Source organism: Amphiura filiformis, chromosome 10, assembly GCF_039555335.1.
Source record: "Amphiura filiformis chromosome 10, Afil_fr2py, whole genome shotgun sequence".
Taxonomy (NCBI): Eukaryota; Metazoa; Echinodermata; class Ophiuroidea; order Amphilepidida; family Amphiuridae; genus Amphiura; species Amphiura filiformis.
The window spans coordinates 18763187-18785220 of NC_092637.1; the positions used below are offsets into that span (position 1 = coordinate 18763187).

Below are 22034 nucleotides of genomic sequence, written 5' to 3' on the forward strand. Positions count from 1 at the left end.
ATATAAACACACACTTACCCTGGTTCCTTTGGGTCAAGTTGTTCTTTGGAGAGTAACACTGATATGGCGGGATATTACGAGTCACCCAAGACCCCCCTGACGATATAAACACACACTTACCCTGGTTCCTTTGGGTCAAGTTGTTCTTTGGAGAACAACACTGATATGGCGGGATATTACGAGTCACCCAAGACCCCCCTGACGATATAAACACACACTTACCCTGGTTCCTTTGGGTCAAGTTGTTCTTTGGAGAGTAACACAGATATGGCGGGATATTACGAGTCACCCAAGACCCCCCTGACGATATAAACACACACTTACCCTGGTTCCTTTGGGTCAAGTTGTTCTTTGGAGAGTAACACTGATATGGCGGGATATTACGAGTCACCCAAGACCCCCCTGACGATATAAACACACACTTACCCTGGTTCCTTTGGGTCAAGTTGTTCTTTGGAGAGTAACACTGATATGGCGGGATATTACGAGTCACCCAAGACCCCCCCTGCCGATATGAACACACACTTACCCTGGTTCCTTTGGGTCAAGTTGTTCTTTGGAGAGTAACACTGATATGGCCGGATATTACGAGTCACCCAAGACCCCCCTGACGATATAAACACACACTTACCCTGGTTCCTTTGGGTCAAGTTGTTCTTTGGAGAGTAACACTGATATGGCCGGGATATTACGAGTCACCCAAGACCCCCCCTGACGATATAAACACACACTTACCCTGGTTCCTTTGGGTCAAGTTGTTCTTTGGAGAGTAACACTGATATGGCGGGATATTACGAGTCACCCAAGCCCCCCCCTGACGATATAAACACACACTTACCCTGGTTCCTTTGGGTCAAGTTGTTCTTTGGAGAGTAACACTGATATGGCCGGGATATTACGAGTCACCCAAGACCCCCCTGACGATATAAACACACACTTACCCTGGTTCCTTTGGGTCAAGTTGTTCTTTGGAGAGTAACACTGATATGGGCGGGATATTACGAGTCACCCAAGACCCCCCTGACGATATAAACACACACTTACCCTGGTTCCTTTGGGTCAAGTTGTTCTTTGGAGAGTAACACTGATATGGCCGGGATATTACGAGTCACCCAAGACCCCCCCTGACGATATAAACACACACTTACCCTGGTTCCTTTGGGTCAAGTTGTTCTTTGGAGAGTAACACTGATATGGCCGGGATATTACGAGTCACCCAAGACCCCCCCTGACGATATAAACACACACTTACCCTGGTTCCTTTGGGTCAAGTTGTTCTTTGGAGAGTAACACAGATATGGCCGGGATATTACGAGTCACCCAAGACCCCCCCTGACGATATAAACACACACTTACCCTGGTTCCTTTGGGTCAAGTTGTTCTTTGGAGAGTAACACTGATATGGCGGGATATTACGAGTCACCCAAGACCCCCCCCGACGATATAAACACACACTTACCCTGGTTCCTTTGGGTCAAGTTGTTCTTTGGAGAGTAACACTGATATGGCCGGATATTACGAGTCACCCAAGACCCCCCCTGACGATATAAACACACACTTACCCTGGTTCCTTTGGGTCAAGTTGTTCTTTGGAGAGTAACACTGATATGGCCGGGATATTACGAGTCACCCAAGACCCCCCCCTGACGATATAAACACACACTTACCCTGGTTCCTTTGGGTCAAGTTGTTCTTTGGAGAGTAACACTGATATGGCCGGGATATTACGAGTCACCCAAGACCCCCCCTGACGATATAAACACACACTTACCCTGGTTCCTTTGGGTCAAGTTGTTCTTTGGAGAGTAACACAGATATGGCCGGGATATTACGAGTCACCCAAGACCCCCCCTGACGATATAAACACACACTTACCCTGGTTCCTTTGGGTCAAGTTGTTCTTTGGAGAGTAACACTGATATGGCCGGGATATTACGAGTCACCCAAGACCCCCCCTGACGATATAAACACACACTTACCCTGGTTCCTTTGGGTCAAGTTGTTCTTTGAGAGTAACACAGATATGGCGGGATATTACGAGTCACCCAAGACCCCCCCTGACGATATAAACACACACTTACCCTGGTTCCTTTGGGTCAAGTTGTTCTTTGGAGAGTAACACAGATATGGCCGGGATATTACGAGTCACCCAAGACCCCCCCCTGACGATATAAACACACACTTACCCTGGTTCCTTTGGGTCAAGTTGTTCTTGAGAGTAACACAGATATGGCCGGATATTACGAGTCACCCAAGACCCCCTGAAGATATAAACACACACTTACCCTGGTTCCTTTGGGTCAAGTTGTTCTTTGGAGAAATGTATTACACAGATATGGCCGGGATATTACGAGTCACCCAAGACCCCCCCTGACGATATAAACACACACTTACCCTGGTTCCTTTGGGTCAAGTTGTTCTTTGGAGAGTAACACAGATATGGCCGGGATATTACTGAGTCACCCAAGACCCCCCTGACGATATAAACACACACTTACCCTGGTTCCTTTGGGTCAAGTTGTTCTTTGGAGAGTAACACAGATATGGCCGGGATATTACGAGTCACCCAAGACCCCCCTGACGATATAAACACACACTTACCCTGGTTCCTTTGGGTCAAGTTGTTCTTTGGAGAGTAACACTGATATGGCGGGATATTACGAGTCACCCAAGACCCCCCTGACGATATAAACACACACTTACCCTGGTTCCTTTGGGTCAAGTTGTTCTTTGGAGTAACACAGATATGGCGGGATATTACGAGTCACCCAAGATATGGTTCCTTTGGGTCATTGTTCTTTGGAGTAACACAGATATGGCATTACCACCCAAGACCCCCCCTGACGATATAAACACACACTTACCCTGGTTCCTTTGGGTCAAGTTGTTCTTTGGAGAGTAACACAGATATGGCGGGGATATTACAGTCACCCAAGACCCCCCCTGACGATATAAACACACACTTACCCTGGTTCCTTTGGGTCAAGTTGTTCTTTGGAGAGTAACACAGATATGGCGGGATATTACGGTCACCCAAGACCCCCCTGACGATATAAACACACACTTACCCTGGTTCCTTTGGGTCAAGTTGTTCTTTGGAGAGTAACACTGATATGGCCGGATATTACGAGTCACCCAAGACCCCCCCTGAAGATATAAACACACACTTACCCTGGTTCCTTTGGGTCAAGTTGTTCTTTGGAGAGTAACACAGATATGGCCAGGATATTACGAGTCACCCAAGACCCCCCTGAAGATATAAACACACTTACCCTGGTTCCTTTGGGTCAAGTTGTTCTTTGGAGAGTAACACTGATATGGCCGGGATATTACGAGTCACCCAAGACCCCCCCTGACGATATAAACACACACTTACCCTGGTTCCTTTGGGTCAAGTTGTTCTTTGGAGAGTAACACTGATATGGCCGGGATATTACTGAGTCACCCAAGACCCCCCCTGACGATATAAACACACACTTACCCTGGTTCCTTTGGGTCAAGTTGTTCTTTGGAGAGTAACACTGATATGGCCGGGATATTACGAGTCACCCAAGACCCCCCTGACGATATAAACACACACTTACCCTGGTTCCTTTGGGTCAAGTTGTTCTTTGGAGAGTAACACAGATATGGCCGGGATATTACGAGTCACCCAAGACCCCCCTGACGATATAAACACACACTTACCCTGGTTCCTTTGGGTCAAGTTGTTCTTTGGAGAATAACACTGATATGGCGGGATATTACGAGTCACCCAAGACCCCCCTGACGATATAAACACACACTTACCCTGGTTCCTTTGGGTCAAGTTGTTCTTTGGAGAGTAACTCTGATATGGCCGGCATACACCGAGTTCCCCACGCCCCCCCCCCGCCGATATAAACACACACTTACCCTGGTTCCTTTGGGTCAAGTTGTTCTTTGGAGAGTAACACAGATATGGCCGGGATATTACGAGTCACCCAAGACCCCCCCCTGACGATATAAACACACACTTACCCTGGTTCCTTTGGGTCAAGTGTTGTTCTTTGAGAGTAACACTGATATGGCCGGGATATTACGAGTCACCCAAGCCCCCCCCTGACGATATAAACACACACTTACCCTGGTTCCTTTGGGTCAAGTTGTTCTTTGGAGAGTAACACTGATATGGCGGGATATTACGAGTCACCCAAGACCCCCCTGACGATATAAACACACACTTACCCTGGTTCCTTTGGGTCAAGTTGTTCTTTGGAGAGTAACACTGATATGGCCGGGATATTACGAGTCACCCAAGACCCCCCTGACGATATAAACACACACTTACCCTGGTTCCTTTGGGTCAAGTTGTTCTTTGGAGAGTAACACTGATATGGCCGGGATATTACGAGTCACCCAAGACCCCCCCTGACGATATAAACACACACTTACCCTGGTTCCTTTGGGTCAAGTTGTTCTTTGGAGAGTAACACTGATATGGCCGGGATATTACGAGTCACCCAAGACCCCCCCTGACGATATAAACACACACTTACCCTGGTTCCTTTGGGTCAAGTTGTTCTTTGGAGAATAACACTGATATGGCGGGATATTACGAGTCACCCAAGACCCCCCCCTGACGATATAAACACACACTTACCCTGGTTCCTTTGGGTCAAGTTGTTCTTTGGAGAGTAACACTGATATGGCCGGATATTACGAGTCACCCAAGACCCCCCCCTTTGACGATATAAACACACACTTACCCTGGTTCCTTTGGGTCAAGTTGTTCTTTGGAAGTAACACTGATATGGCCGGATATTACGAGTCACCCAAGACCCCCCTGACGATATAAACACACACTTACCCTGGTTCCTTTGGGTCAAGTTGTTCTTTGGAGAGTAACACTGATATGGCCGGGATATTACGAGTCACCCAAGACCCCCCCCCTGACGATATAAACACACACTTACCCTGGTTCCTTTGGGTCAAGTTGTTCTTTGGAGTAACACTGATATGGCGGGATATTACGAGTCACCCAAGACCCCCCTGACGATATAAACACACACTTACCCTGGTTCCTTTGGGTCAAGTTGTTCTTTGGAGAGTAACACAGATATGGCGGGATATTACGAGTCACCCAAGACCCCCCCCTGACGATATAAACACACACTTACCCTGGTTCCTTTGGGTCAAGTTGTTCTTTGGAGAGGAACACAGATATGGGCGGGATATTACGAGTCACCCAAGACCCCCCTGACGATATAAACACACACTTACCCTGGTTCCTTTGGGTCAAGTTGTTCTTTGGAGAGTAACACTGATATGGCGGGATATTACGAGTCACCCAAGACCCCCCCCGACGATATAAACACACACTTACCCTGGTTCCTTTGGGTCAAGTTGTTCTTTGGAGAGTAACACTGATATGGCCGGATATTACGAGTCACCCAAGACCCCCCCTGAAGATATAAACACACACTTACCCTGGTTCCTTTGGGTCAAGTTGTTCTTTGGAGAGTAACACTGATATGGCCGGAATATTACGAGTCACCCAAGACCCCCCTGACGATATAAACACACACTTACCCTGGTTCCTTTGGGTCAAGTTGTTCTTTGGAGAATAACACAGATATGGCCGGGATATTACGAGTCACCCAAGCCCCCCCCTGACGATATAAACACACACTTACCCTGGTTCCTTTGGGTCAAGTTGTTCTTTGGAGAGTAACACTGATATGGCGGAATATTACGAGTCACCCAAGACCCCCCTGACGATATAAACACACACTTACCCTGGTTCCTTTGGGTCAAGTTGTTCTTTGGAGAGTAACACTGATATGGCCGGATATTACGAGTCACCCAAGACCCCCCTGACGATATAAACACACACTTACCCTGGTTCCTTTGGGTCAAGTTGTTCTTTGGAGAGTAACACTGATATGGCCGGGATATTACGAGTCACCCAAGACCCCCCTGAAGATATAAACACACACTTACCCTGGTTCCTTTGGGTCAAGTTGTTCTTTGGAGAGTAACACAGATATGGCCGGGATATTACGAGTCACCCAAGACCCCCCCCCCTGAAGATATAAACACACTTACCCTGGTTCCTTTGGGTCAAGTTGTTCTTTGGAGAATAACACAGATATGGCGGGATATTACGAGTCACCCAAGACCCCCCTGACGATATAAACACACACTTACCCTGGTTCCTTTGGGTCAAGTTGTTCTTTGGAGAGTAACACAGATATGGGCGGGATATTACGAGTCACCCAAGACCCCCCCTGACGATATAAACACACACTTACCCTGGTTCCTTTGGGTCAAGTTGTTCTTTGGAGAGTAACACTGATATGGCCGGGATATTACGAGTCACCCAAGACCCCCCCCCCTGACGATATAAACACACACTTACCCTGGTTCCTTTGGGTCAAGTTGTTCTTTGGAGAGTAACACAGATATGGCCGGGATATTACGAGTCACCCAAGACCCCCCTGACGATATAAACACACACTTACCCTGGTTCCTTTGGGTCAAGTTGTTCTTTGGAGAGTAACACAGATATGGCCGGGATATTACGAGTCACCCAAGACCCCCCTGACGATATAAACACACTTACCCTGGTTCCTTTGGGTCAAGTTGTTCTTTGGAGAGTAACACTGATATGGCCGGGATATTACGAGTCACCCAAGACCCCCCCCTGATATGGCGATATAAACACACACACACTTACCCTGGTTCCTTTGGGTCAAGTTGTTCTTTGGAGAGTAACACAGATATGGCGGGATATTACGAGTCACCCAAGACCCCCCTGACGATATAAACACACACTTACCCTGGTTCCTTTGGGTCAAGTTGTTCTTTGGAGAGTAACACAGATATGGCCGGGATATTACGGTCACCCAAGACCCCCCTGACGATATAAACACACACTTACCCTGGTTCCTTTGGGTCAAGTTGTTCTTTGGAGAGTAACACTGATATGGCCGGGATATTACGAGTCACCCAAGACCCCCCCTGAAGATATAAACACACACTTACCCTGGTTCCTTTGGGTCAAGTTGTTCTTTGGAGAGTAACACAGATATGGCCGGGATATTACGAGTCACCCAAGACCCCCCCCTGACGATATAAACACACACTTACCCTGGTTCCTTTGGGTCAAGTTGTTCTTTGGAGAGTAACACAGATATGGCCGAATATTACGAGTCACCCAAGACCCCCCTGACGATATAAACACACACTTACCCTGGTTCCTTTGGGTCAAGTTGTTCTTTGGAGAATAACACAGATATGGCGGGGATATTACGAGTCACCCAAGACCCCCCTGACGATATAAACACACACTTACCCTGGTTCCTTTGGGTCAAGTTGTTCTTTGGAGAGTAACACAGATATGGCGGGATATTACGAGTCACCCAAGACCCCCCCTGACGATATAAACACACACTTACCCTGGTTCCTTTGGGTCAAGTTGTTCTTTGGAGAGTAACACAGATATGGCGGGATATTACGAGTCACCCAAGACCCCCCTGACGATATAAACACACACTTACCCTGGTTCCTTTGGGTCAAGTTGTTCTTTGGAGAGTAACACAGATATGTCCGGGATATTACGAGTCACCCAACACCCCCCTGAAGATATAAACACACACTTACCCTGGTTCCTTTGGGTCAAGTTGTTCTTTGGAGAGTAACACAGATATGGCCGGGATATTACGAGTCACCCAAGACCCCCCCCCCTGAAGATATAAACACACACTTACCCTGGTTCCTTTGGGTCAAGTTGTTCTTTGGAGAGTAACACAGATATGCCCGGGATCTTACGAGTCCCCCAACCCCCCCCCCGACGATATAAACACACACTTACCCTGGTTCCTTTGGGTCAAGTTGTTCTTTGGAGAGTAACACAGATATGGCGGGATATTACGAGTCACCCAAGACCCCCCTGACGATATAAACACACACTTACCCTGGTTCCTTTGGGTCAAGTTGTTCTTTGGAGAGTAACACAGATATGGCCGGGATATTACGAGTCACCCAAGACCCCCCCCTGACGATATAAACACACACTTACCCTGGTTCCTTTGGGTCAAGTTGTTCTTTGGAGAGTAACACAGATATGGCCGGGATATTACAAGTAACCCAAGACCCCCCCCCCGCAATATAAACACACACTTACCCTGGTTCCTTTGGGTCAAGTTGTTCTTTGGAGAGTAACACAGATATGGCCGGGATATTACGAGTCACCCAAGACCCCCCCCCTGACGATATAAACACACACTTACCCTGGTTCCTTTGGGTCAAGTTGTTCTTTGGAGAGAGTAACACACTGATATGGCCGGATATTACGAGTCACCCAAGACCCCCCTGACGATATAAACACACACTTACCCTGGTTCCTTTGGGTCAAGTTGTTCTTTGGAGAGTAACACAGATATGGCCGGGATATTACGAGTCACCCAAGACCCCCCCTGACGATATAAACACACACTTACCCTGGTTCCTTTGGGTCAAGTTGTTCTTTGGAGAGTAACACAGATATGGCCGGGATATTACGAGTCACCCAAGACCCCCCCCTGACGATATAAACACACACTTACCCTGGTTCCTTTGGGTCAAGTTGTTCTTTGGAGAGTAACACAGATATGGCCGATATTACGAGTCACCCAAGACCCCCCCTGACGATATAAACACACACTTACCCTGGTTCCTTTGGGTCAAGTTGTTCTTTGGAGAGTAACACAGATATGGCCGGATATTACGAGTCACCCAAGACCCCCCTGACGATATAAACACACACTTACCCTGGTTCCTTTGGGTCAAGTTGTTCTTTGGAGAGTAACACAGATATGGCCGGGATATTACGAGTCACCCAAGACCCCCCTGACGATATAAACACACACTTACCCTGGTTCCTTTGGGTCAAGTTGTTCTTTGGAGAGTAACACAGATATGGCCGGGATATTACGAGTCACCCAAGACCCCCCTGAAGATATAAACACACACTTACCCTGGTTCCTTTGGGTCAAGTTGTTCTTTGGAGAGTAACACAGATATGGCCGGGATATTACGAGTCACCCAAGACCCCCCCCTGACGATATAAACACACACTTACCCTGGTTCCTTTGGGTCAAGTTGTTCTTTGGAGTAGTAACACTGATATGGCCGGGATATTACGAGTCACCCAAGACCCCCCCTGACGATATAAACACACACTTACCCTGGTTCCTTTGGGTCAAGTTGTTCTTTGGAGAGTAACACAGATATGGCCAGGATATTACGAGTCACCCAAGACCCCCCTGAAGATATAAACACACACTTACCCTGGTTCCTTTGGGTCAAGTTGTTCTTTGGAGAGTAACACAGATATGGCCGGGATATTACGAGTCACCCAAGACCCCCCCTGACGATATATAAACACACACTTACCCTGGTTCCTTTGGGTCAAGTTGTTCTTTTGAGAGTAACACTGATATGGCCGGGATATTACGAGTCACCCAAGACCCCCCCTGAAGATATAAACACACACTTACCCTGGTTCCTTTGGGTCAAGTTGTTCTTTGGAGAGTAACACAGATATGGCCGGGATATTACGAGTCACCCAAGACCCCCCCCCCCTGACGATATAAACACACACTTACCCTGGTTCCTTTGGGTCAAGTTGTTCTTTGGAGAGTAACACTGATATGGCCGGAATATTACGAGTCACCCAAGACCCCCCTGATATAAACACACACTTACCCTGGTTCCTTTGGGTCAAGTTGTTCTTTGGAGAGTAACACAGATATGGCCAGGATATTACGAGTCACCCAAGACCCCCCCCTGACGATATAAACACACACTTACCCTGGTTCCTTTGGGTCAAGTTGTTCTTTGGAGAGTAACACTGATATGGCCGGGATATTACGAGTCACCCAAGACCCCCCCCTGACGATATAAACACACACTTACCCTGGTTCCTTTGGGTCAAGTTGTTCTTTGAGAGTAACACAGATATGGCCGGGATATTACGAGTCACCCAAGACCCCCCCCTGACGATATAAACACACACTTACCCTGGTTCCTTTGGGTCAAGTTGTTCTTTGGAGAGTAACACAGATATGGCCGGATATTACGAGTCACCCAAGACCCCCCTGACGATATAAACACACACTTACCCTGGTTCCTTTGGGTCAAGTTGTTCTTTGGAGAGTAACACAGATATGGCCGGAATATTACGAGTCACCCAAGACCCCCCTGACGATATAAACACACACTTACCCTGGTTCCTTTGGGTCAAGTTGTTCTTTGAGAGTAACACTGATATGGCGGATATTACGAGTCACCCAAGACCCCCCTGACGATATAAACACACACTTACCCTGGTTCCTTTGGGTCAAGTTGTTCTTTGAGAGTAACACTGATATGGCCGGGATATTACGAGTCACCCAAGACCCCCCCCGACGATATAAACACACACTTACCCTGGTTCCTTTGGGTCAAGTTGTTCTTTGGAGAGTAACACTGATATGGCCGGAATATTACGAGTCACCCAAGACCCCCCTGACGATATAAACACACACTTACCCTGGTTCCTTTGGGTCAAGTTGTTCTTTGGAGAGTAACACAGATATGGCCGGGATATTACGAGTCACCCAAGACCCCCCCTAACGATATAAACACACACTTACCCTGGTTCCTTTGGGTCAAGTTGTTCTTTGAGAGTAACACTGATATGGCGGAATATTACGAGTCACCCAAGACCCCCCTGAAGATATAAACACACACTTACCCTGGTTCCTTTGGGTCAAGTTGTTCTTTGGAGAGTAACACAGATATGGCGGGATATTACGAGTCACCCAAGACCCCCCCTGACGATATAAACACACACTTACCCTGGTTCCTTTGGGTCAAGTTGTTCTTTGGAGAGTAACACAGATATGGCCGGGATTTTACGAGTCACCCAAGACCCCCCCCCTGACGATATAAACACACACTTACCCTGGTTCCTTTGGGTCAAGTTGTTCTTTGGAGAGTAACACTGATATGGCCGGGATATTACGAGTCACCCAAGACCCCCCCTGACGATATAAACACACACTTACCCTGGTTCCTTTGGGTCAAGTTGTTCTTTGGAGAGTAACACTGATATGGCGGATATTACGAGTCACCCAAGACCCCCCCTGAAGATATAAACACACACTTACCCTGGTTCCTTTGGGTCAAGTTGTTCTTTGGAGAGTAACACTGATATGGCCGGGATATTACGAGTCACCCAAGACCCCCCGACGATATAAACACACTTACCCTGGTTCCTTTGGGTCAAGTTGTTCTTTGGAGAGTAACACAGATAGGGCCGGGATAATAAGGGTCACCCAAGGCCCCCCCCCCCTGACGATATAAACACACACACTTACCCTGGTTCCTTTGGGTCAAGTTGTTCTTTGGAGAGTAACACTGATATGGCCGGGATATTACGAGTCACCCAAGACCCCCCCTGACGATATAAACACACACTTACCCTGGTTCCTTTGGGTCAAGTTGTTCTTTGGAGAGTAACACTGATATGGCCGGGATATTACGAGTCACCTTTAACCTATGAAATAAAAGGTATGTAATATCTTAGAAATATAGAATATACATCGTAAGCAAATGGGGAAAAGCACAATGCGGTATGACCTTTCTTTTTTACTTCCCAAACCAAAACATGCGCGTATTTTGGGTGGGGCTTTAGCGCCAGCCCCGGGTCAAAGTAGAGGGCGGCAAAAACGAAGGGCGGCGGAAGAAGAAGGCGGCAAAAACAGGGCGGCAAAAACGATGGAGGCGGCAAAACCAATTAGCAAAGAAAAAGGGCGCAAAAAATTGAAAATGCATAAAAATTGTGAAAAATGTTGCTTTGAGAGCGCTTAGCTCCTAAAATCTTTTTTTTTTTTTTTTTTTTCACTTTTTCAAACGACCGTGAAAAAAATTGGGTCAACCTTTTCGGGCTGTTAAGGAAGGGGCGGCAAAATTGTTTCTTCTTCAGCCCACCGGGGTTGGGGCGGCCACGGTACGCCACTGCAAAGCTATATGCACTATAAAGCAGGATTTCTTTCTTTATTGCATTTTTTGCTGACGCTGAAGAAAATCTATAATTCTATAGGTTTTATGGGAGGACATATCCTTAAAGTAGGGCCAGGCATTGATTTCTTATCAAATGACCCTAAAATCACCAAAATTGTCAATTTTTCACTTGAGGAAAATTACTCCTAAAAAATGCCATGTACATATTGTATGGGCTGTATATGAAAGAAAACACATACATTTTGGCAATTAACCAAGCTGAAATCAGCTTAAAAGCTTGCACACCCCTCATTAGTCAAAATCAAACCATTTTAGTCAAAAAAAAAAATGATTTCAGATAAATACAGAAAAAAAAACTCGCAAGGCTGGGCTAGTCGAGCCTGCAGTATTATTTTTTCCTGTTGCCTATTGGGCAAAATCCTGATTTAAAAACATACAGTGTACGCAAGTTTTTTTGGTTTTTTAAATTGTATTTATAGTATACAAATCATATATTTACCAAATATCATTCTATAAACACCATCAACCTGGCACTATATTAATTTGGCATTAATGGTTATTTGGCTATTCCAGTTGAAATCCATACACCTCTATGGAAGACATGACCTTAATCTTCCACACAGGGAGTGTGAATTTCAAACAGGGTTACCTGAATGGGTGACTCCATTTTGAAATCTACACACCCCTGTGTGGGATATTAAGATCCTGTCTTCCATAGGGGGGGGGTAAGGATTTCAAAGGGAAGAGCCCATTTCTTACCTGTCTAATCCTTCATCCTTAGGTTCCCAAAACTCTTCTATCCTGTCGCAACAAATAAACAAACAAATCGAATTAAAGGCACATTCAAAGACTGTGTATAGAGTAGTGCTGTCGTTGGCACCATTTTTTTAATGTCGACATGTCGATATAATTCGTATACCGACGTCGACAGTGTGTCGACATAAAAAAAAATTCTTTAACAAATTTTTTTTTTTTTTTTTTTTAATTTTCAATAAATATTTATGGCCAGAAAAGCAAGTTATAGGCCCAAAATGACTTGTTATTCAAGGTTGGAAACCAGAGAAATACTGCTACTCAAAAAAAAAATGTGTCCCTGACTGTTCTATAGAAGCAAAGGTAATCAAAATATACAAATTTATCCAACTTTGTAAAAAAAAATTGGCATTTTTTTTAGTAGCAGTATTTCTCTGGTTTCCAACCTTGAATAACAAGTCATTTTGGGCCTATAACTTGCTTTTCTGGCCAAAAATATTTTTTGAAAATTAAAAAAAAAGATATATATATATATAATATATTTTATTTGTTAGAATTTTTTTGATGTCGACATTATGTCGACATAAGGCATGTCGACGACGGCACTAGTATAGAGGTGACCTACTGAAATTTTAACTTCATTATGTAGAACATCAGTCATAATTTAACATGAAATCATGCCCATACGCAGTGGGGGTATGGGAGGTGCGCATTTGCAAAAGTATAATTAAGGTAGGCTTTTTATTCTTATTTGATCAAAAAATGTACAATTTTGGTATATGGATGGGTCCTTTTTTTTTTTGGAAAATAGCCCAATTTTGCCTAATCCTTTGCAGTCAAAACAATTGGGGGAGAGAAGTTCAAGTAAAAATTTATAAGACAATTTGTGTTTAATTCATTTGGATTTTGGTATATCGATGGGTCCACTTTCAACTTCTCAGCAGCAAACCCCTACCCAAACCAAATAATGAGTACTCCCCGGGGTACTTTTTGATCTCGCGCAACTCATAGCTGTCAAACTTGGGAACATTTTCCTAAAAAGAGCACATGGCCAGATAACAGAACGATCCATGTAAAAGAGTTCTGCAACAATTTCTCTAAACTCACCTCTTGAAATACACTCTTGATATTTGATGGAGAGTCTTCATTTTACGTTTCATAATTTCCACACATGTTATGGTCTTGGTCACTGCTGGCCCTGACCCGGAAAATATTATGTGTTTAGTTGCCTCCTCCTATAGTCAAAATGAAATTATAAAATGGTTCAAAATACAAACATTTTAGCCTTGTTTCAAGACTTCTGCATTTTTATTCTCCTTAACTTCTCTCCTTTAGGTGCTTTAAAATCAATCTTACTTATATTTGTTATTGCTTGCTGAAACAGGATAAACAGAATTGACTATCAAAGCTGTGCAATAATTATGAGCCCTGTAGGGAGGGTAAAATTAGGGGGCAAGGGGCAAAGAATTATTGGCAGGCCAAGAGAGGGGGAGCAATTTTTGGCAGGCCAAGGGTGGGGAAGCAATTTTGGCACACATTTATTGGGCACCTTTTAAATAACTTACACCCCATTATACCTAAATTATGTTAAGGAATCGGATAGTCAACATTTGCACAGTATTTGTCTGGGACCTGAGAGCACACCAAATTGCATTCTGACTACGAGGAATGTCCTGATGATATAAAATACCTTTGAGGACTGTTAAATATCAAAAATATAAATGTTTAATAATTTTCCATAAAAATTGTATTATATCGCAAATTTATTTGATATCAGAAAGACATTACTTGTATTCAGAATGCAATTTGATGAGTGTGCTCTCAGGTCCCACAAATGCATCACATTTTCGGCCCTGTGTTTAAATAACTTTTTGTTTTTTGACTGCAGACTTTGGTTTGTTGTCGGCTGCAATTTCCTCACAAATAAATGAGGACAGATATATATTGCACCCCAAATTCACATCAGATTATTCCAGTTGAAATCCACACACCCCCTATGGAAGACATGATCTTAGTCTCCCACACAGGGAGTGTAAATTTCATATGGAGTCACCCATTCAGGTAGCTCCATTTTCATTCAGGTAGCTCCATTTGAAACTCGCACTCCCTGTGTGGGAGATTAAGGTCATGTCTTTTATAGGGGGTGTATGGATTTTAACTGACATAGCCCATTCAAGATATACCTACCTTTATTTTTCTCATAGCATACCCCATGAGATTCCTGATTTTACTGCCATACTTGACCCTCATAACAACAATGCTGTTAATATCATCAATGCCTTCAACGCCCGCAAATGGACTCTCATCGAGCTCAACTTCTACTAACTCGCCTTTCTCATAGTGTTCCATTATTATCACCTGTTCACAAATCTGAAGGAGAGAGGCAGAGAGAGAGAGAGAGAGAGACAATAGCTTTAATTACAGTTTTTGAATAATTAATTATACCAAATTTGATACCAAGTATGACAATCCGTCAATCCATCTATGTGATGTACTCCCCGGAACTTTAGGGAAACTTGGCATTGGAGTGTATATGGAAATTACAGGTTACATTCTTTCAAGTCTGACCAGTCTTCAAATAATTTTTTTTTACCTTATCTGACTGACGCAGCTAGAGCAATTTGAAGTGTCAGAGCTATTCGAAAAGAGAAGGGCCTGGGGACCATACCCAGTTATGATATATCTGCACTCAATCCTAGGTTCCTGGATAAGTTGGCAATAGTACAGCTAGTTCTGAAACTGCCGACTCAACTATTAAGGGGGTACTACACCCCTGGCCAATTTTTGCCTATTTTTGCATTTTTCTCAAAAATTATAGTGCATTGGTGACAAGTAAGATATGTATAGGGGCAAGGACTACAACTACGTACTGCACTGAAAATTCAGCAACTCGAGGCAAGTAGTTATTGATTTATTGATCAAATATTGGTTTTCCCTCATTTTTTACTGTAACTCCACAACTGTTGTCTGTGCTGAAATAAAATTTCCAGTGCAATCTTACTTGTCACCAATGCGCTATAATTTTTGAGAAAAATACAAAAATAGGCACAAAATTGGGCAAGGGTGTAGTACCCCCTTAAGAATGAAGAAGAATCTTGAAGAAGTGCAGTCGCTGACAATGTGGTATATGGCATCGCAATTTTGCACCACACTTTTAAAGTTGTTTCGCAAATGGGGTGCAAATTGTACCGCAATAGGGCTTATTTCGAACGCTGGGTTTGACACAAATTGACATATTTTCTTGAACACAAATTGAGAGAAGTATCAAACTGGACAATATTGAATATAGGTATGAAAGATGAATTCAAATTTGCCATCAAACCACATCATTTTATCAAATTAAAGCCCTTGAATAAAGAAAGCCAAAACTGAAAACCATTTTGTCATAGAACTTTCCGTAGCAAAGTTACATCTTGTAAAAGGTTGCCTCTCATCAAAAATATTCAGCCAACTTTTAATGCATCAATTAAAAAACAAAACAGCATAGTCTCATAATAGAGCAGCTTTTCTATGTGGAACTGCTATCAAAATCCCTCTAATATTCCATGTGCGATTATCTCATCACAAAAATAAATCATATATTTGGGTCAAGTGAAGTATACATAAATGTAGGTTTCCTTGAAAAGTCTGTTTTTTTAATTTTCTATGTAAAATATGTATTGTGTTTGGGCTCCGGTTAACCGGTTTGGGCCAATTTGGCTGACGAGCAAATGTGTTATTAAACTGAGGTTTACCTTTCATACCTATAATTAGGCCTGCTAAGAATACGCGATTCTGGAGGCCAAAAAAACGCACCCCGATTTTCCAAAAAAAAGCAAAAATCTGTGATTTCCCGCCAAAAACGCAAAATCTTTTTCAATAATGTCAAAAAAATGCAATTGGAGCCAAAATACGCAAATTGCGGCGCAAATAACGCAATTGCCTATTCTTAGCAGCCCTACCTACATTGTATAGTATTGGACAACTTCACAAAAATTAGGCTGCTGTTTCACAGTTATCACTTTTCATTTCCCATTCATATTAACAGCAATCATTGTTACAGTGGCGTAGCTGCCAGGGGGCAGGGGGGCAATTTACCCCCTGGCAAAAATTGCCTATTTGGGCCCCCGCCCCCTAGTGCAAGGAAAAAAGAGGAAAAAGGATGGAGAGAGAGGAAAAAAGAGAGGAGAGAGGGAGAGGAGGGGCAGAGAGATGGGGTAATACATACGATATGCAATACCATACGATTATTTATCAATAAGCCTGGCAAAAATTGTCTATTTGGGCCCCCACCCCCTAAGTGCAGGGAAATTTGGTGGATTTGGGCCCCCGTCCCCTATACAGGCTTGCCCCCCCCCTGGAAAAAATCCCAGCTACGCCGCTGCATTGTTAATCTTACATCACTCCAGCATCAGGCCATGTGCAGACATCCTGAGTGACCATGTCATGCATGTGTAGTGAGAAACATTCCACCATCTCGTCCTTTATCATACGGGTGTCTATCTCACTACGGTGGGAATTTGTTGAATACATTACCCCGATAGCAAGCACCGCCACACAAATTCAATTACTGTGGGTAAAAACTGTGCTTTAAAAATGTTTCTTTTTCCAAAAATTAAAGGTTTAAGCCAAGTCATTTGTTTGAGTTTTTTTTTTTCTCACTTAATTGGCTACTTTTATGTATGTTGGTTTTTAATACCGGTAACTAACTGATGTTTCATATAAATACAAAGGTTTAATAATTTATTCTTTTGAATTTCCATGCAGATATGTTAGAATGTATATTTTTGTTGTTGAAATTGGTAATTGTTTCCTTTTTTTATAAGGCTTTTGATATGTATTTATGTCTCTTGTAGTTGTACTTTGTATGTTTTTATTATGAAAAGCGCATTGGACTTTGTGGAAATGCGCTCAATAAATCCTTGAAATAATAATAATAATGAAAACCTTCCCGCAGTTCGCTGCGTCATGCAAGCATGCTGTGCGGATAAACTTACTAGGGATCATCACAATCTTCGCTACAGGGCTATTAGTGTTCCGTTAAAAAAAGGTTAGTCTGCTGACGAAACTAAGTTGGACATGAACAACTATGCATGGGGTGTGCCAAATGCATGGAATATATACATACATGTACATGATATATTAATCCCCATCAGGTTTCATATATATGTGATGCGATCAAGCCAAAGCAAAATTTTGTTTTGGAAACTCTTTAAGTTTAATTGCTCGAATATCTTTGGAACTGGGTGTTCAATATCAATGGGGTTTTCTGCAAAATAGAGATTTGTAAATATGCTTTTTAATACTATCCTAGTATAAGAAACTGACATGACTGATTTTGCTTGATCGCATCACTTACATGTATAATATTGTTTCGGAATTGACAACTTCAGACAAGGGGATTGTTTAATACAGGGGCAGATTTAGAAGGGGGTGCACCCGGCGCGCCCTCTAATTTTTGCAGAGTAGCGCCTGACTTTGTGTATTTTTGCAGAGCGGCGCCTGACTTTTGCGTCCCCTCTAAATTGAAAATTCCTGGATCCGCCCCTGTAATACTTGTAAACAAATCGTTTCTCCAGCACAAATTCTGGCATAGAGAAGAAACTTTACTTAAGTCAACAAACTCTCAATGGCAGTACACATAGATGTACTACAACATTTAACATTAAACAAAACAGTTTCATAATTGACATGATTGATGATAAACCATGAACATAAGATGTATTTGAAATATCATGAATTTTCATTATTTTGACATTCAAATTGACATCATGCATATATGCATTATACTCGCAAAATCATACTAACTAACATTCCCAATGGACTACCACAACATGCCACCTTCAATGTACAGCTGTAATTTTCTCCCAAATATGTTTCACTTACCATTTCTTGTTTGGTCCAAACTTGACCACCACATGGTGAAAAATTGATAGAACCCATTTTCAACATTTATGTTCCTTCAAAAATGATAATTCCATGTCAATATTCCCACCAGCAGCTTCCTAAATCTCCAACTTTCATGAATTGATCAGAGATGTTATCATAGCATGCATGCTCTGACCTCTATGACAATGTGCTTGACCAAGCCTCCCAATTGCGATGTCAACTCCCAACCACACTCATTGGGAGATGCCTTCTTCCCAAATGCAGGATAGGATGTTTTTTTCCATCTCATTCCTTGCACTGGCTGACCTATTCTTCAATACCATCTAGTGCAGAGAATAAGAACTATGCCTCAAATAATGATGATAATATGCACACATGTTCCAGATAATGATGCAATATTGCACACATCATTGCACATGCATTGCATCAGAGATCCTTTAAAATATAGAGATAGGACACTCTCTACAAACTGCCTATACCGTGCTACATGTATACCGCAGCTGAAGACAGGCAATTCGCAAGCGTCGTCGCCGGCCAAGTCTTACTACGATCGTGTAATGAGAAGATACCATAGAGTCCTACATAGAGATCTGAGGAAGAGACGGTCCGAAATTAATTTATCCGAGAATCACATTTTTAGAGTATAAGTCCGCCCACCGCTGTCAATCATTCTAATGAACAAATAAACAAGCTCTGGCAATGACGTAATCCTAATTATAAATGAGAGAATCACATTGTACATGTACTGTCTGCTGTACCATATGTCTTCCAACAAGTGCCGGAGTGTCGCGGTCCTGATTGCATGCTATGTCTTGAAATACCCTCCACTCAAGCATGCAAGCATTAACCAATCAGGAGTTAACATGTTGGCAATTTAGAAAGGGTTGCCATTTCATGCCTTTCTGCACACATTTGGTGCTATGGATTACTGTGCTCTGTAGACAGTGACTATTTTATTGCTTGCACTGCCTTGGGCTGTATTGAGGTGTGGGTTATGTTTTGGAGCATATACATTGAACATATACAGCTGAAATTTGACTGTGGATATTTAAACTTTCTTGAACAAAGTGAGTACAAGTTGGGGATCATATTTTTCAGATATGGAATAAGGGTTTTAGTGCATTTTGAAGGTGGTAGGTGTGTGGGAATTCTCATAACTGGTGCAGATATCGTGTTTCGGAATGTAAACAACTTTGACAGCTTGTCCACCTTATATCTTACTTTGGTGTTATGCTGGCCCACACTGGGTATATATAGGGATGACCAATGAACCATCAACTTGATTACATGTAGAACACTCCCATAGACATGCAGGGAGCTCAACTGTGCACTGCTTGCACAGACATTTCTAAATTGATCTCATTCTTTTATTTTTCAATATTTTTCTGTAAAAATTGGGAAGTTAATGCCAATTATATTTTGTAACTATCTTGCAAATTACAGCAACATAACTTATTTCATTTTCCTGTAAGTGCGAGTCAAAATTGGTCCATCGCCACAGTGCGCTTAATTGCCAGTGGCTGAGTTAAGCACTGCTCAAGAATGGCACAAAATATTCATGTCAATAATTTCAGGTGAAAAACGTGGCCTACTGAGCTGAAATTTGGCAGAGTTGCCAGTAATACCTCTATCATACCCTCTGTAAAAAGGTTAAAATATTGAACAAGTAGATCTCGAAAGTTACAAATTAAATCACCAGCTTCCCTTTGGAATTTCCATACTCCTTTCGAATCATGCTAAGAAGACACCTTTCTGAACATAAATGTGAAGTTTCGTGCTCATTTGATGTATTTTTCACCTGATTTCAACCCTAAACGTTTTCTTATATTTAGGCCCATACCATCTACAACTTGCTGCTGGCTATACCTTGTTTAGAACTTTCAAAAGAAGTACCTGAATGTGCAACCATAACTGTTTCAAAATAGCCCGCGAAAGTCATGCAGGTAACTCAGAGGTCATGTATTGAATTGTTTTGAATGAGGAATACTACGGGAACCAGCACCTTTTGTTAGAAGTCACACATGAGCATGATGAGTGAAGTGGATAACCTCTATTGTTGTGAATGAGTCAATGACCTTCAATGACACTTCAGATTTAATTTGCATACACCTACTAATTGGTCATATTAAACCCAATAACATCGAAATTTTTGGTTGTGAAAAAAAAAAGCTTACCTGGAATGTAGTGCAATTTTGATTTTGTGCCATATCGGCCATCTTGGATGATTTTTGGCAAATGTTCGCTAAATGCATGATTTCAACGCCGGTTTGAAAAAATAATTTATGCCATTGACTAGTAAAGTGCCATTTCATAAGAAACCCTTTGATACTTTCACAATATGCTTGTTTCATGTTTGCATATTATGTTAAAATAAAGAAATATATAAAGGTAAATATATGCTTATGCCAATTTTGCTCCCAATTGATATTTTTGGACCTTTTAATTGTCATTTTATTTCGTTCCAATGTGACCGGTCAGAATGGGAAACTTTGAAAATTCATAATTCGAAAAGTTTTTGACCGATTTTGACCATTTAACCACCAAAATACTTCTATTGATGAGTTCTATCCAGAAAACAATCTTTTGTAGCAATAGGGGCAACATGAAATTTTGATGGTTATCCCTATAATCAAATGAAGTAATTCTTGGCCAAACTGGAACACAGTGTCACTGTGAACGCTAGTGGCTCCGCGATAAACACACGCGAATATAGCGCGGTACAGAAGAAAGTATACACGCGCCTTACACTGCGTACACGCATAGTACACTACATAGACGCAACTCGCATGTTCCAGTTTGGCCAAGAATTGCCTAATTTGATTTATATAGTATATGCATCATGATCATGCATGTTTTCTTGAATGATTTTCCTCATTCAAGATTTTTAAACATTTTCCCATAAAAAATTTACTACAGCTAGACTTACAATAAAATACAGAAGAAAGTTGTTTTCTATGTATTTTTGTGGCCTATTCCCAGCTGTGCAGATGCAGCTTTGCTTTGCATGTTTGCAGCATTTATTCTGGGCACATCATCTTCATGCATGCATGTGTTGTTGTTTGGGTTTGACCTCTACAGTTTGACCCTGTGACTCGATTAAAATATTTCGTTCGTTTTCAACTAAAATTGCAAAATCATTTTGCATTTTTTCATAGCAATAATATAATTCAAATAAAACATTTTGTATTATATTAATTAATTGGTCAAAATATTTTAATAATGATATATTATTATTACTGTTTAAATAATTATGCTGACAGAGGTTGTTGTACACCATCATTTCTGATGGTGTGCTTTCGAGGTCGCTTTTTTGTGCCGCGGTTTGTAATGGAATTAACACTTTAAAATTACAGATTTGAACATTATTGCGGTTCGGTAAGCTCCATTTTATTCTTATATTTGAT

At 42.5% G+C, this 22034-nt stretch overlaps 1 protein-coding gene across 1 annotated transcript in view; it reads right to left on the minus strand.

Annotated features, from left to right (window-relative positions):
- The window catches only part of LOC140162606 (ribonuclease P protein subunit p25-like protein), a 31495-nt gene extending 9800 nt beyond the window's left edge, over window positions 1-21695 (minus strand). Inside the window, exons 1-5 of the mRNA XM_072185874.1 lie at window positions 21557-21695; window positions 14950-15132; window positions 13870-13997; window positions 12769-12810; window positions 11468-11542 (exon numbers count right to left, since the gene is read on the minus strand). Coding sequence (XP_072041975.1) covers window positions 11468-11542; window positions 12769-12810; window positions 13870-13997; window positions 14950-15111 — 407 coding nt within the window. The 5' untranslated portion in view covers window positions 15112-15132; window positions 21557-21695. The remainder of the gene's footprint in view (window positions 1-11467; window positions 11543-12768; window positions 12811-13869; window positions 13998-14949; window positions 15133-21556) is intronic.
- Between the last annotated feature and the right edge of the window lie 339 nt (window positions 21696-22034).